At 34.9% G+C, this 18,248-nt stretch overlaps 1 protein-coding gene across 1 annotated transcript in view; it reads right to left on the bottom strand.

Annotated features, from left to right (window-relative positions):
• The window catches only part of LOC122814129 (polycystin-1-like), a 1,441,736-nt gene that overhangs the window by 708,059 nt on the left and 715,429 nt on the right, over positions 1–18,248 (bottom strand). The window contains 1 exon segment of the mRNA XM_044086744.1: positions 806–962. Within this exon segment, the coding sequence (XP_043942679.1) occupies positions 806–962 (157 nt within the window).

Raw genomic sequence — 18,248 nt, forward strand, 5'->3', positions numbered from 1 at the left:
AGATTTACACTGAAAAGTGTTGCATGTTAAGCAGAGGATTAATGTTGCAGTGTAGATCTAGAATTCAAATACAGACATCCATAGCCATTTGAAAAAATACTGAGGTATAACGTGCCCATTGATGCACACCTTTGCCGGGGACCTGTTGCATGACAATGTCTTAACCAAAAATTTATAAAATTCTGTATAGACAAAGGCAGTGAGCCTAAATATAGTGACACATCAGTCCAGACAGCAAGTCTCTAAATCTGTAGCTTCATTTTAAATCCTCCTGCTAACAGTTATAGAAGAGGTTGCATTTTGATGGAAAAATAATTAAGCCTTTATGTGCTTAGAACATTAATCCGGCAACATGTGACTTTCATTTCTCTGTATCTTGCATAATGTTCTTTTTTTTTTTTTTCTGATTTTTGTTCAGGTAATCTCCATAATTTTTTTCTTTCTTTTTTGTAGTGTCAGGCAGTTTTGAATAAAACTATATTAGCATTTCCTCTGCTACACTTGTAAGCTCGTATGTTATTTGTTTTGGTCTGTCTATGTGAGCTTCCATATTTCCATGTTTGCATATCACTGGGTCTAAGCATCGGTGGTGTGCATTTGCCTGGTTTAGAATCAAACATCCAAGTATCCTCTGTGCATGTGCATCAGTATGTTTTCATCTTCCTAAGCATGCTCTATATATACCTTTATGGACTTTTTCTTGGCATGTCATTACTAAAATGGCTATTAGTTTCAACAAATATAACTTAGTTGACTATCTTTACTTCTAAAAGTTAACAATAATTCTACCATAAGTTAGACATACTGCGGTGATAGGAAGACAACGCGCTCCCTTTTCTTCTCAGACTTCTCTCCAAAAATGACCACCTCCTTCTTCCACATATGCTGAAATTCATTTGGGAATGGATTATAGTGAACAAAGATGTGAACAAAAGGTTCTTCCTCTTGAACATACATGGAAACTGTTAAAAAAGAGTAATTGTTATGTAAAATTCTGAACATCTGTCGAATTCACAAGAAACACAATAACATTTCTGTATCATTAGCAGTCTCACTCTACTGTTCAGGGCCACAAACGCGCAGCCCTAGTCTGTGATCCCTGCTTTAAGCTATGCATTTATACGTTATCCAGTTCAGAAACGTGCAGCCCTAGTCTGTGATCCCTGCTTTAAGCTATGCATTTATACTCTATCCAGTTCAGAAATGTGCAGCCCTAGTCTGTGATCCCTGCTTTAAGCTATGCATTTATACTCTATCCATTTCAGAAATGTGCAGCCCTAGTCTGTGATCCCTGCTTTAAGCTATGCATTTATACTCTATCCAGTTCAGAAATGTGCAGCCCTAGTCTGTGATCCCTGCTTTAAGCTATGCATTTATACTCTATCCAGTTCAGAAATGTGCAGCCCTAGTCTGTGATCCCTGCTTTAAGCTATGCATTTATACTCTATACAGTTCAGAAATGTGCAGCCCTAGTCTGTGATCCCTGTTTTAAGCTATGCATTTATACTCTATCCAGTTCAGAAATGTGCAGCCCTAGTCTGTGTTCCCTGCTTTAAGCTAAGCATTTATACTCTATCCAGTTCAGAAATGTGCAGCCCTAGTCTGTGATCCCTGCTTTAAGCTATGCATTTATACTCTATCCAGTTCAGAAATGTGCAGCCCTAGTCTGTGATCCCTGCTTTAAGCTATGCATTTATACTCTATCCAGTTCAGACATGTGCAGCCCTAGTCTGTGATCCCTGCTTTAAGCTATGCATTTATACTCTATCCAGTTCAGAAATGTGCAGCCCTATTCTGTGATCCCTGCTTTAAGCTATACATTTATACTCTATCCAGTTCAGATTGTGGTGTAAAAATCATTATCCTTTCTTCTCCTTTCCAGACACATAACTTTTCAGTTTTGTTATAATCTCACTTAAATATTAATAATTCCACATGGACATAATTTGTAGATGCTATATCCAACCTAAACTCCAAACAATAAAAGTGACTTTTAACACATATACCCATGCATACACTCACATATGCTTTGTGTGTGTGTGTGTGTGTGTGTGTGTGTGTGTGTGTGTGTGTGTGTGTGTGTGTGTGTGTGTGCATGTATGTATATATATATATATATATATATATATATATATATTCCTAATAAGTGGTTACTTACCCTGGCAAACATTTCAGCTATGTGATCATTTATTTGAAGTGTCGGCGTTGTCGTCTTTGTCATCTGGTCGTGATGCAGTATTTTGGGTATGTGAAGTAGACCCATATATATCTATATATCTATCTTTCTCTCTTTCTCTCTCTCTCTCTCTCTATATATATATATATATATATATATATATACATATATATGATATATAAAGATGCACAAACACTGATGCCTAATAAATCAATATGTCGAAAACAAACTTACCTGAAAAAGAATCACATTGAACACAAGCAAACTTAACAGGAAAACAGAAACAGTCTCATTTTCTGACCTCTTAACCCTCTTCCTAATAATATGTGCAGACCAAGTTTGTCAAAATAGTGGATGCTATTAGGGAAATGCGTTTCAGAAATTATTGTACATATTTAGGGTTAGGGACAGAGACAGGAGAGCATGAGCAAGTTGAAGAGGGGTCTTTGCTGTCCTGACTCATCTTACTCATGTATGCTAGTCTTAAGCCTAACCCTCCCCCAGCTCCTAACCTTACAAATTAATATAAACCTCTTTCCCTAACAGTACCATAACACAAGACACTCAGACAGACACACACGTGTGTGCACACATCATAAAGCCCTCACAACACTAAATGTTTCCCCTAAGCCCTTACTCTAATCCTAACCCAAAACTCTGTTTCTCTGATATGTGCACACACACTCGTGCATACATTTGAAACACTGCTTATTTTCATGCACAGAAAAATGACTGGGGTGCATGCATATTTCCTTTTGATTTATTAGGAAATAGCATTGTCGCCTCACAGTAAGATGCTGTCCGGTTCGATTCTCAGCTAGAGCGTCTTCTGCGTGGAGACGTGCGTGAATGGGCGTACCTTCGTTGAAGGTTGTGCGTCAGGGCTGGCAACTTGGTACGTAAAAATCTATTGCCACTCATTAGCAGACCGGAGTACCGCTGTGGCGACCACTAACCAGGAAAAGCCAAAAGACACAACAACAACAACAACATCTAAGGTATTAATTTGTGAAGAATACGTAATATGTACATCCTGTACAGAAACTGACACTTTCTAAATAAATCTTCAAAGGCTATTATAGCAAGAATGCATCTTATCTCTACGCTACTATATGCCTCACAAATTTCTACACACATTAAGAAATCTGACCTTGCAAAACTCGAAACTTGCTATAGTAAAATCGCAAAGTTTGCCACAGTAACAAATTTCAGATCCCATAATTGTTTGGCTTTAAAACGACTATGCTGGCTCGATCTACTTGCTTATAATCAACTCACCTTGGCCCACTGAATACTAAATCAGCCAGAAAAAATACCAGTACTTCAAAATCTACTAATACACTACTCCAATAACAGGGTATTGCCTTCCAGTAACAAATTCTTCCTATATCCAAACCTAATGATGCAGCTGGAGCTTCCCTTTACTCCATCTGCATAGCCAAAACATAGAATTCCCTGCCTTTAAATACCAGAACAACTACTAACACTTCCAGCTTTAAAAAACTTCTCAAATCACACCTATCTGAATCCTGGACCTGCTCTTGTACAAACCCTGATTAGAAAATAGATGTCTTAAGGCACACAACCTGTTATTTTAGTATTTGAATAGTATATCCTCATTAAGCATATGTATTCCTAACTTGCTTGTTTTTTACCTACAATCAGGTCCACTTTGAAATCTTGAAATCTCAAAATCTCAAAATTCAAAATACTGAGTCCAAAATCTTGAAAGTTCAGAATACTGAAAACTCAAAATACCGAATCTCATTAATATAAAAAAAAACACAGTACACCAATACTTACTATATTCCAGAACAACTACATATAGAATATTACTCTTCTCCAACTATAAGCAGGGGGCATGCCCCCCTGCACTACCCATTTGAGGGGCTGTGCCCTCACACCCCATGCTACTTAAATATATCAACTACAAGATCACACCCCACAGAGGAAAACGGCAAACATACCATTACGTGCTTCATGAGTGCCTGTTGTAACCTTAGTCATGTTCCCTTTTAATTTGCTATACTACAACATAACTCATCTTAGTGTAGTGAAGTGCGATCTCAGAGTTGATATTTTTAAGTAGCAGGGGGTGTGGTGGGGGGTGCAGGGGGGGCTTGCCCTCCTGCTAATAGTTGGAGTAAACTAATATGCTTTGTCTTTATGTGTTTCTGTATGTACTTGTGCTGGAGTATAGTAAGTGTTGGTGTCCTGTATTTTTTTCAATATTATGAGATTCAGTATTTTGAGTTTTCAGTATTTTGAACTTTTGAGATTTTGGACTCAATATTTTGAATTTTGAGATTTTGAGCTTTCTAGATTTCAAAGTGGACCCCTACAATCATTCTTTGTATCCTATCTAGACTATATGATTGTATCAGTAAAGTGTATAGCATGTGTTTTCATTTTGTACTTGTGTTTGAAATTGAATTAATATCTGTAACTGTACATTGTATAAGTATCTTAGAGTTATTTATAAATGTGAAACTTTTCTCCCTAGGCCTCCACTGAAAAAAGACATTTTGTCCAGTTGGACATTCCTGGTAAATAAATATAAAATAAAATAAAATAAATAATAAATAAATATTATTATATCTGATTCACTTTATGGAAATGGGTATAAGAATGTAATAAACGTACCTCATTTCATAAATAAATATGAAAAACAGGAATGTAAAGGGAGATTAATCCTCTTTGTTAAAATGACAGATTAATTACAGATAGTTTCACAGTTACTTCAGTTCTGTACCCCAAGACAGAAATAGTATGAGAATAAAAGAATGATGCATGTGGTATATATAAATTATAACTGTTATGCAAGTGCAATGTGAGAAAAATTTAACATTGTATCAGCCTACTTGTGTGAAAACAAGACAAGATGAAAACAATGTAATTCAGTAACTCCTGAAGAAAACAGAGGAGCACTTAAAACTTTTAGGAAGAAACGTTACTGTAGGGATACAGAACCTCACAGCATGGTGTAGGGATACAGAACCTCTCAGCATGATCTAGGGAGTTACCAGTTTTGCATAATTTAGCTGCAGTAAGAAGCAAAATATGGATGTCTCAGATTATATTCCCTTTATAATGAGATGATGTAACTTCTGAAATTTGAAAAAAAAATGCAGACAAATGTGAAAACATATCACAGAGTCACTAGAAAATAGGCTCTATTATACATTTAAGCCATTTTAGTCTCTGCTAGCCATAAAAGCACTAACTAATTATTTATTGCTTTTCTGCAGCCTGGAATTATGTTGTAACTATTTCATGATAAAAATGTTGAATGCTGACAGATTTAGTTGTAACATTAAAGAAAATTGTAACATTAAAGAAAACAAAAATCACATTAGAAATCAGCAATAACAGAGACTAAATCATTGAATGTTTATTCACCAAAAATTGAGCACTTTCATCCTTCCTTACAATGGGCTTCATCAGAATCATTTAAGAGGTATAGGCATATCATTTCTCCTCACAAAATTCAACTTCATCAAATTTGAGGATAACTGCCCCTTTATGTATCTGTTGCTGTTTTAGACTGCAGAAGATCAGCTACAGTTTATAACTAGGGTTGGTTTGCCTGGAACTTAGATCATTACTATTACAACTTTTGAAATTTGAAAAGAACACAACCAACTAGTACTCGTGAACACAAAAAGACAGCGAAACTTGCAGATGGTCTCCTTTTCCAAAACTTTATTCCATAAGGACTAGTATCCAAACTTCCTCAGACAAAGTTACACAAGCAGTTAATGACTTATATACTTATACAATTAATAAATAAAACAATAAAGTAATTATATATAAAAAAACTGAATAATTAAATAAACAACTCAATTCCTTTCCTGCTAAGGAAAACTATTTACTTTGTATTTCCATATATAATTCATGATTTTATTACTAAATACCTAGACACTAAATTAGTGACTTGAATTAATATAAAATACAACTGTATTAAGTAGAAAAACATATATATATATATATATATATATATATATATATATATATATATATATATATAAAAACATTTGTGGTATAATTAAATAAATGAAATACCTGGGGCTATGTTTTTTGTGTTAACCCCCCCCCCCGCCCACACACACACACACTCTACCTATCTAGCTGTTTAAGTTTCAAAATGCATTTAATGGAAACATATTCATTAAGGCCAGTGTGTGTGTGCATGTGTGCGTGTGTGTGTGTGTGTGTGTGTGTGTGTGTGTGTGTGTGTGTGTGTGTGTGTGTGTGTGTGTGTGTGCAAAAGTTCTAATTTGCCACAACAACTCCTTTTCTTCTAACCTTAATGCCCATGGCTCTCTTCTTTTGTTATATAGTTCCTGGTGCACAATGGCAAACAAACATTTGTGAGTGAGATGTTGCAATGTGTGCTTAGCCAAAGCATTTGTGATGGTACCTTTACTTATATGATACGTATGCTCGTATATGCATTGGCGCACTGTCCTTTCTGTCTTTCCTATATAAAAGGATTGGCATTGTTGGCATATAGCAGCATAAACAATGCCCTTTGACTCACAATTAAATGTACCTAATATGTTGTATTCAACATCTCTAATGGTTATTTTAGTGTCCACATGAATATGCTGACACTGATGGCAATGACCACATTTGTACATACCCATGTTCTTTTTTGTCATTCTACTTGGAAGTTCTAAGATGTCCTTTAAATTTTGGCCACGCCGATAAATAATGTGTGGCAATTTTTCAAACTTTTTGTTGATGTGTGTATCTTCTGCCAGCAGTACCCAATTCTTCTAGATAATATTTGAAACAATTTTGGAAAAGGAGAACATTTGCAAGTTTCGCTGTCTTTTTGTGTTCACCATTACAACTTGACACAACTTAATCACAGTCTTTCTGTTTGGTTTCAGAGTTATAAGGGGTTCCAAGCTTCTCACTTTACAGATTAACATCCAACACAGGTCAAGCAGACTTCCCTTTCCTTTTGTTTTCTTGCACCAGTGCAGTGCTTTAAACTGACGCCATGTATCCCACACCAACTGAATTTTGAGTCTGTCTTTCCTGCTTTGTTGTTTGTTCACTCTGATCACTCATTTGTCTTCTCAGACTCTCTACTTAGCATATAATTGGTTACAAACTGTAACTGATTTTCTGCAGATTAAAATAATAACAGAAGATGCCTATGATAAGGTAGGATGAAAGTGCTCAATTTTTGGTGAATTTTTAGTGAATAAACTTTTACTGATCCAGCGTATGTCATTGTTGGCTTCCAATGTCATTTTTTTTTTGTACATTGGATTTTTCACTTGGTTGTTTAGATGGCACACTGCCAAAGTACATTAACTGGAAATGTGAACATGAAACACCATTCCAAGCAGTTTTATTAGAGTCGGACAGCCTAGTTTATTGGTGACATAGATAAAGTTTGTCATTTTACTTTCTCATTTACTTCTAGATGACTCTTAAATGAGATTAAATTTATGAGGCTCCAAAGACTATAGACCATTCAAAAATTTATAATCAAAATATTGAGAATGGACATTTGTGTAAGCAATTTTGTATGTAGGGCTGGCTTCCTGCACTCATTTGGATAAAACAATGCCCCTCATGAACCCTAATATATAATATAATCAGCTTCCATGCTAATGTTAGCAGAAAAGGCCAACACTTTTTTTAATAGAAAGTTGATTATTGCTTAATTTGTCAAATTCATAGAAAATGCACTGGTTTTGAAACACTCTGCATGAATGTAAACCATTCCAGGACTTATGATTCAATGTATAACTCCCTAATTCTGCCATCTTTATTTGGCAAGCAGGGACTGGATTCTTTAAAAACAACCATGGGTGGAGTTCAAAATGACCGCTGTTCTGTGAGCATTGCTATCACCTAGGTCTCGATATACCCTGGATTAAAACAAACTCAGAAGGCAACGCAGAATTAATAATACAGAAATAACTGTAGATATTTACTGCTAATATCATCCAGCAAACAAAAGAGGAAGAAAAAGTGACAGATTCAGCTCAGAAACAGCAGGATTAACTAAGATTTCTGAATAACAGCTTAAGCAATGTACTACTAAGGCCCTGCATCTAACTGCAAGATTGGTAAAACACTATACAGCAAAATGTCAAAAGAGGAAAATAATATGGAAACAACAACAACTAAGACCAAATTCTCAGTACTAGCCTCACCTGAGAAAGACACAACTTCAAAAAGACAAAAGACAACTAAACAAACTGACAACTCTAAAAATACAAATAAATCCAAGACAGACCAGCCAGCTAATCTGGAAGACATAAAATCTGCCTTATTACATATCCAGCAAGCATTAAAGGACTTATCATTACAATTTCAAACCTTTGGTGACTCATTCAGACAAATAATATCCAGAATGGAAAAATCTGAGTCCAAAATAATAGAAAATGAAATAAAAATAGACTCTATTTTTCAAAAAACTGATGCCCATGACAAAGAAATACAAAACTTACAAGCAAAATTAACAGACCTGGAAGCAAGATCTTGAAGGAACAATATCATCATCAGAGGAATACCTGAAACTGTACTTCATAACAATCTAATACCAACAATGAATCAAATAATAAATTCCCTCCTAGAGGAATCTGACGAAATGCAGCAAATAACAATAGAGAGAGCCCACAGAGCCCTGAGGGAAATGCAAACATCACTGAAACCAAGACCTCTCTATATTAAAATATTAAACTACCAAGATGTAAATAAAATCATACTGGCAGCAAAGAAAAAAGGCACATTCACCTGGAATAATAATAAAATCTCCTTTGCTCAAGACCTCCCAATACAAATAAGACAAGCAAGACAACTGCTATCTCCATACTGCAGGTTCTTAATAGAAAAAAAAAATCAAATTCCAGATGAAATATCCAAATCAGTTAATCTTTTACATCAAAGAGGTTAAATACATGGTTGCTAACCCCAAAGAGGCAAAAGAGACATTCCTGGCTGTTTTCAAGCAAATTCCACCTTCAGAAGTGAAATAAATCCACAAAAAAAAGATAAAGGACCCTTGGATTAAATAACGACCCCATTCACGAGCACTCTAGCTGGGATCCAACTCTGAAATCTTCCCCTTGCTGTCTAGGCCCTTAAATCATTGATGTGAGCCATGAGGAACACAGGAAAAGGAAGTACAGCCTGGGTAGGAACCAAAAATGAACTGCTGTTTCCGATGCATGAATATAGGAAGGAAGTTCCCATCTCAGATATTGGCTTGCAAATTCAGTCCCCCTAGGCTTTTGAGGGATTCATTAAGAACAGTCAGACAAAATGGATTTCAGCAAGCTCCAAAGATTTTACTGCCTGAAAAATGAAAATTGATCTGCACCAGCTAAAAGAAGAAAGCTGCACCATAGATGTCAACCAACCTGCAAGCAAAACCTTGAAGAAATAAGGTACTGTTGAACTGAACCATTCACTAAAACAGTACACCTAGTACTGTGTAGGTGAATGAAACTTCAGCCTTAAATAATAGGCAAGAAATAAACTGTCAGAATTATGCTAGCTCATAGATTAATATTGGGAAAAAAGGGAAAAAAATTGTTAAATGTTTTATGTAAATACTAGAAATGTGTTAAAAGATCCTGGAGACAAGTAATCTCAGGAAATTAGTAAAATAACCTAACAATCCTGGGATAATGTAAATATAGCCTTAATATGTCAACTATAGCAGAAGGACTGTTTGGCTAAGCTGTTTTTCTTTTTTTTTTTTGTCTCTCTATACTTCCTACTTTTGTTAAATAGGTGCCAAGTATATATTTTATAACCAACACAGATTGATGTGGAAAAACATCACTATAGGCACCAAAGAAGGCCAAAACCTGAATAAGTAAAGGGGAGGAAAAAGAAGTCAAATGAAAGAAATGTAAAAATGACAAGATTGATTGTTTAACAATATTACTATGGTACACATATTGCTATAATTTACTGAGGAATGTATATTAATATGCTGTTTTAAAAATACTATTAGAAATAATTAGTCACAAGACAAAAACAATACATGCTGTACCTTAAATGCAACACCGTCACTGTATAAATAACATGTTGGAAGAGGCTAGGGATATTAAGTAGCAGTGTTTGTTGAGGGAACTAGTTTGTTCAGCTTTGTCCACATTGTTTATAGTAACACAGGGGGGATACTATGAAGTAAATCTATATCTAAAAAGAAAACACACTCCAAGATTAGACGTAAAGGTAAACCATATAATGAACCTTCATCCTCCCCCCCTGATTATTCCTGGTCCAGGGATATAGTGGTTAGGCACAGTGTAGGGACAGGGATAAATAGATGCTTTCCTAAACCATCACACAGTAACACATACAAAACTAACAAAACAAAACTAATATACATGGCATATCTAAGGAATACACCTAATAAATAAATGTGGGAAATAGAATCATGGAATGTTAAAGGGCTCCAAAACAAGAAGAAAAGAAAACTATTCTTACACCTTACATTAAAAACCACAGCCAACCTCATACTAATACAAGAAACGCACCTGACTGCAGATCAATTGACAGAAATTAGCAGAAAGAAATTGATAAGTCAAATCATAGCTTCAGAGGGGAAAACAAACAGTGCTGGGGCTGCCATAATAATTAAAAACCAATTTAAGGAAAAAATACTTAAAACCAAAGCTGACAAGGAGGGAAGATGGTGCTATATAACATTTAATAGTCCTACAATACCAAAACCTATAATGGTACTTAATGTTTACGCATCCTGTAATAACCAACAACACTTTTTTATGTCATTATACCCAACCTTAAACCAATTTAAAGATCACTACCTAGTGATTGGAGGTGACTGGAATACATATCAAAACCCAGAAAAGGATAAATCTAATCTGACCAAATCACATAATAAATAAGCCACATTAGCCCTTAATGAACTCAAACAAGATTTCAAACTATATGACCCTTTTAAACATGGGAACAGTGCAGATAAAACAGGGAAATTCACATTCTATTTGCAATGCCACAAAATGTGGTCAAGGATAGACTTCTTCTTAATCTCTGACATATTCATTAACATGGACCCAACAATAACTATACATACCAGGTTCTTTTCAGATCACTCCAAAATCACACTGAACATTAACTGGGACAAAAAGATATATTTAGACAATAGGGGTCATAATTGGTCATTAAACCCTAATTTACTTTCCAAAATGGATGTAATAAAAGAAACAGAAGCAATACTAAAAATAGCTCTTACAAATATCGTTAACTCCCAAGTACCAACTGACATAGAATGGGCTGCAACCAAAGCACAAATCAGAGGATTGTTATCAAAAAAGCAGCATACTATAAAAAAATACAACTGAAAGAGGAGCATATACTGAAAGGGAAAATAGAGCATCTTGAAAAAGAACTAATAAATAACCCTAAGAACCAAACAGAAGCAGAACTTTTAAAACTGCAAAGGGATCTATATATGTTAGAAACCAGGAACCTATCTTTCTATGAAGCCAGAATGTTAGCCACTTACGCAGAAGAAGCTCAAATACCATCTAGAGCTCTGGCCAGAATTATCTGCCAGCACAAAAATGCCTCCAATATATCAGAAATAAACTACAGAGACAAAACTACACAAAAAATGAAGACATTATTAAAACATTTGAACAAATATACTCTCAAATATATGGAGCACAAATACTACAAACCTCAAAGGAAGATAGAACTCTTTTTCTTCAAAAACTGAAATTCCCTAAACTCAATTTAGACCAACAAAAAAACTAACTGAGCCGATATCCATCAGTGAAATTATTACAACAATCAAACACTTAAAAGTGCATAAGGCTCCGGGTCCGGATGGACTCACATCAGAATTTTACAAAGCATTTTCCCCCTTGATAGCCAAACTACTATACTATACACTGAACTACATAATAAACTATAAAATAAATGATATCCACTTTAATGCCTCTAAAACTATATTAATATTAAAAGAACACACAAACCCCCAAAACCCCAACAGCTAGAGACCCATCTCCCTCTTAAATATAGATACTAAAATATTTACCTCTATACTTGCAAACAGAATGAAAAATCTGATAGAAAAAATCCTCTCCCCAGAACAATCCGGTTTTACACCACATAGACAGACTAGTGACAATACATTAACATTAGATGCACTAATATCCTATGCTAACCGATACAATATCAACATCTACACAATGGTAGTGGATGCCCACAAGGCATTTGATAGGGTTAATCTAGAATTCTTATTCCAAACACTACCCTACTTTAATATACCCAATAACATCATTCAGATCATCCAAACTCTCTATAGCAGCCCATACACATCTCTGTATATAAATAAAACTTGGTCAAATAGGATCCTAATAAAAAATGGAACAAGACAAAGATGCCCACTATCACCCTTCCTGTTTAACCTATACCAAGAACCACTTTTTCTATACATTAAACAAAATACATATCACAATCCTCCATCAATACACAACTTCAAAATATACCTCACTGCACTACACCAAATTCAGATATAAACAAAATAATAGCTGCAATTGAACATTTCTCAACTATGTCTAACTACAAACTAAACCTTAATAAAACTAATATTTTCCCCCTAAAAACACCCAAACTCATCTCACTAATACCATTGTTAAACACAATAAAAATAAAAGAAGAAACTAAATACCTGGGAATCACCTTTTTCCAGAGTAACAAAGACTTCTACCAACACAATGTAAACCTTAAATGGCAAAATATAATGCAAGACTGCAAAAGAGGGAACAACCTAAAACTACCATTCTTGGCCAAAGTATCAATAATCAAAATGAACATTTTACCTAGACTAATGTATATATTCATGACATCACAGACAACAATACATAATAAATTCTTCAAACAAATTCATACCTTCCTAGCAAAATTTATATGGGAACCCAAAAAAACCAGAATCTCCTATCCAAAATTAACACTCCCCAAAAGCAAAGGAGGACTAAATCTATCAGATTTTAAAATGTACTACTCGATCATTAACACTAACAGAATATTGAGAATAGCTGAACATAACCCATCAATGGAAAATTGGTCTCCTCTCTGGGTGACAATATATTATAGATATATTAAAGCTCTATGTTTCAATCTCAAAGCACTTCCATTCCTGAAGCAGAAAGAAATACAAACTTATAACATTATAGAGCCCTTAAAACATTCTATCAACCTAGTGCAAAAACTCTTTCAATTCTTGAACCTTAGACATGCCATGACAATACTGCAACCCCTTCATAAAAACCCAAATTTAAAAATAAACAATAAGATGCTGGACTGTGTCCCTTTTCCCAGACTGAAAGATAAAACAATCCAAGATATCTATCCCTACATTAACTGTTCAATACAGGAAATGAGGACTAACTTAAACCTCCCTAAATCACACATAATAATCCTAAGACAAATCAAAGAACTGTGTTCCAGTTATCTCCAAAATATTACTATGACCAATAGTGACATATAAACTTGTAGCAGGCTTTGGAAAACTATTATCACAACAAAGAAAACTATTACCAATTCATATAAAATGATAAATGAAATCAAATACCAGAAGGACCTCCTCTTCTCTAACTACTGGAGAAAAAATAAACCATCCATAGATGATCAGCAAATAAGCCAGGCAATCAATCTAACACTGAAGATTCTACCCCTCAAAAAGTTAGCATACACTCAGCTCATGATCAATAATAATGCTTATTTTACACCTGCAATCCTACACAAATTTAACACATCAAAATCCCCTTTCTGCCCACACTGTAAGGACCAGATAGCTGACTTAATCCATGTATTTTGGAGCTGTAAATGTGTCTATAAACTCTGGAACTCTCTCAAGGTACAATTACAAAAAACGGGTTATCAAACATCAACATTAACTTGGGAATTCACTCTGTTACACATTCTCCCTCCCAACATCCCAAGAAAACAAGCAAATACACTTTTAACAATTTTCCTACTAATGAAGCTGTATATAGCTTTTAAATGGCTAGATACGATACATATCTCTTGGGAGGGTTTTAAACAAGTAGCTATACAACACCTTTTAGCTCATAAAATAGTAATAGATAAAAGAAACAAAAACATGAAATCCCAAGACATTTGGGAACAAACCTTTAATATCATATTAGCATAATTCATCACACAGCAACTTAGAAATACACTATAATGGAACCAAAGAACACATACAAGTTCAGATATTAAATAATAACGTGGATATTATGAATGTATATACTGTCTATATAACTGTGGAATTAACAATGAAAGCATCTATGTACATAGTGTAAATAGATATGTTGTACGACCTATATTCTGTGGTATTTGACATCAATGTATAACATATGCATATGTGTGTATGTGTATGTATGTATATATGTGTGTGTGTATGTATATATATATATATATATATATATATATATATATATATATATATATATATATGTATGTGTATGTATGTATGTGTATATGTATGTATATATGCACACGGTCATGTTGTAAGATGGTTTTTATTTGTGACATTTATTAATGTAAAAATAAAAATTATTGAAAAAAAAAAAAACAACCATGGGTGAATTGTTCTAACTAAGGTATGCATTAGCTTGCAGAATATTTGGAGGATTTTTAAACAGATGTTCATGCAAGTGGCCACTGAAACTTAAGAAACAGCAATGTAGCTGTTGAAATATATCATTAAACTTCTGGAAAGAATTCTCAGCTATCAAAACTATTATCAATGGAAATAATACATTATTATCTGCTGACAAACTATCTGATATGAAGATGATCTATCTTGAAAATATTAAGCATATGCTGAATACACATGACTAACCCTATACAGAATTTAGTTATGCACACATTATAACAAGTGAGTGTCAGCAATTGGAGAGACCACAAAAGTTCCTCACAAGAAAAATTCAAGGTTTTCAGCATCTGTCTTATGAGGACCGTCTGAAATCACTGTCACTTTATTCTGTTTTATACAGACTGTCCAGAGTTGATGTCAGCGTTGCATATAAGGCAATCTTTGACCCTGTTTTAATGGAAATGCTGCATATCTGTAAGTCAAATGGTACACAGGTTACTCGCTCTAATGGCCTTAACCTAGTATGTGACATTAATAGAACCTGCTATTGGGACCGATTTGTCTCCCAGGGGTTACCACACCTTTGAAACAGATTCCTGCTTAACGTCAAGCAGAGGACCTCATTGGGCCTCTTCAAATGCAAGCTAGACAATTGGATAGGTAACTGTAAGTTCACCTCAGGGGTTCCACCTATGTCCCCCTTGGGCAGGGGTGATAGGTGCTAATCGTGGAAATAAGGGTAAAATTTGGCTAGGCTTATAAGGGCCCTAGGGTCATTAGCCTAGTAACATCCTAAGATCCTATGATCCTATGAACCCTCATCTATAACATAATCAGTTTCCATGCTAATGTTATTAACAGAAAAGGGCAATATTTTTTTAATAGCAAGTCAAGTATTGCCTAATTTGTCAAACTCATAGAAAATGCACTGTTTTTGAAACACTCTGTATGAATGTGGACCATTCCAGCACTTATGATTCAATGTATAACTCTCTAATGCTGACATATTTATTTGGCAAGTAGAGACTGGATGCTTTAAAAACAACCATGGGTGAATTGTTCTAACTAAGGTTTGCATTAACTTGCAGAATATTTGAGTATTGGGATGTAGCCAGTCTCTTTTATACGGTTGACTTTTGAATGTTTTAAATGTATTTTCATCTCCAATATCCCAGTCAGAGATTCATTATCACATTCTAATGGGACATTGTACGTGTCTCTTCATTTATGCTGTAACATAAGGAAAACAGCTCTCTTTAAACTGCAAGCATGACCTCTTGTTTAGTTTAAAACTGCAGCAATGGGAGCAAAGTGAGTATCAGTATTCCTTGGTATTGACCACTTGTTATGTTCAAATAAGTAGGACTATTCTGGATTAATATGTTTCCTCAGCATCCATAAAGCTTGAGGATTGGGAGGGCCTCTTCTTAGGAGCAGGATAGGAAGGAAAAGTTAGAAGACTAATAGGGTCTTTGCCTTTGAATTAAATGAAAAGTCCAATCCCTTTGATTCCTCAAAATATACAACAGGCATGGTTGCCTTGTAGGTCTGCCTGACTTTCTAATGCTATTAAGTTATTAAATGCTTAATTAATGTATTTATTACTTTCTTTACTGAGTAAATAAAAAATGTTATTTATTTTTATTTGATTTTTGATAACTAATTTAATTTACTGATCCCAAAGTACCAATTTCAGTTATTGTCTGGCTGCAGAACACAAAAAGCATAAAATATAAGTCTTACAAAAACAGAATAAAAAAAAAAACAGTCAAAGAATATAGACTAAATTATATGTGATATATAAAACTATGCAATAATCTATCCATCCACATCCTCTTTTCCAATTTTTGCACATGGGGTCAGGGTGTCAGTTTAATAGTGACAATCATCTAAAGCCAAGATTCACATTGCTAGTGGCTAGAGCTGTCATGGCTGTTCTTCCATACTACACACTCACATGCACACTCACACCTATGGTCAGTTTAGAGTGTCCAGTCCACCTACTGCATATTTTGGAATGTGGAGGAAAACGGATATGCAATACATTTATGCTAAATTGTATAATAAATTATATATGATATGGAGTCTAATATATGCCGTTGGAACTATAATTTAATCAGAAAAATATAGAGAATGCATTTATTTATTGCTTATTTATTTTTCAATTGTTGACCGGGTTTGTCTGACTGAGCTAAGTAGCACTTTTTCAGTGGAGGCCTGGGGAGAAAAGCTCCACATGTTCTACAGATTATAATTTACAAAAATAAGTAAACAATCAACAACTGGTTTACAGAAAATATTCAAAGCAACATATACATAAAAAACTAGGATTTACTACAGTAAAATAATCATTATGTCTGTCAGATTTAGAATCCTACATCATTCAGAAGATCTAACACTAGTTTTGTCACCAGCTGTAAAATCTTACATTATGCAGATAAGAATTATGTAATGTGCTTAGGATAGAGAAGTTAATGTGAGACAAAGTCTATAGAGTTAGATAACATTACACAGGTTGGGAGCAGATAGAGGTGTGCACTTAGGGTTTAGAAGCTGTTTCAGAGGGTGGGTACAGAGGCAGGTCCATTGGCTTAACAGGTATTCTTTAGTGGCTAGCTTGAATTGGCTAAGTTGCTTGAGTGACCTTACCTCTAGTGGGAGTTTGTTCCATGCCTTGGAAGGATTATAGCTATAGAGAATACATCCTTTTAATTTTAGGTTTGTGGATTTGTAGCAGATCTAGGTTAGAGATCCGGAGGGATCTAGCAGGTGAATAGTGGGAGATGACAGATGATAGGGTAGGACTGTAAGAAGGCTGATAAAGGATGGAGTGGATCATCTGGAGTTGAGGGAGAAGAAGCTGGTGAGGTAGTTCAAGCCAGTTAAGATGTTTGAATCAGAGACAGTGATGTGACTTGTAAGTTTCATGTGCTGCAAATTTGGCTATCTTGTTGTAGGTAGATTCAAGTCTGGCAAGGAGTGTGGAGTTGAGGCAAGTAAGAATTTGACAACCATAAAAATAGACTGGGCAGGAGGTAGCCATAATGGAGTTACTTTAGCTTTACTGGTGAGAAACCTTTTGTTGCAGTACAGGAGCCCTAGTTTCTGATGAGGTTTCTTAATAACATTGTTAATGTGTAGATCAAATTTAAGTTGGTCGTCAAAGATGACACCAAGGAGTTTAGTGCTAGTTTCCACATTGATGTGTGTGTTATTGAGGGACAGGATTGTGAAAGTGGATTTAATGTGGTTGTAATTTTTAGGAATAAAATGCAGTAGTTTAGTTTTTTTTTTTTTTTTTTGATTAAGGATAAGCTTGTTATCAAAGAGCCAGTGTTCTACTGAGTTAAAGAATGTCTGTGCTGTAGAGATGAGTTCAGAGGGAGAGTCAGCAATAGTGATGACAGTAGAGTCAGGATGGAACCCTGAGGAACAGCCATTTTAACTAGGAGAGGAGGG

Source organism: Protopterus annectens, chromosome 10.part0, assembly GCF_019279795.1.
Source record: "Protopterus annectens isolate FY-2018-M chromosome 10.part0, PAN1.0, whole genome shotgun sequence".
Lineage (NCBI taxonomy): Eukaryota > Metazoa > Chordata > Ceratodontiformes > Protopteridae > Protopterus > Protopterus annectens.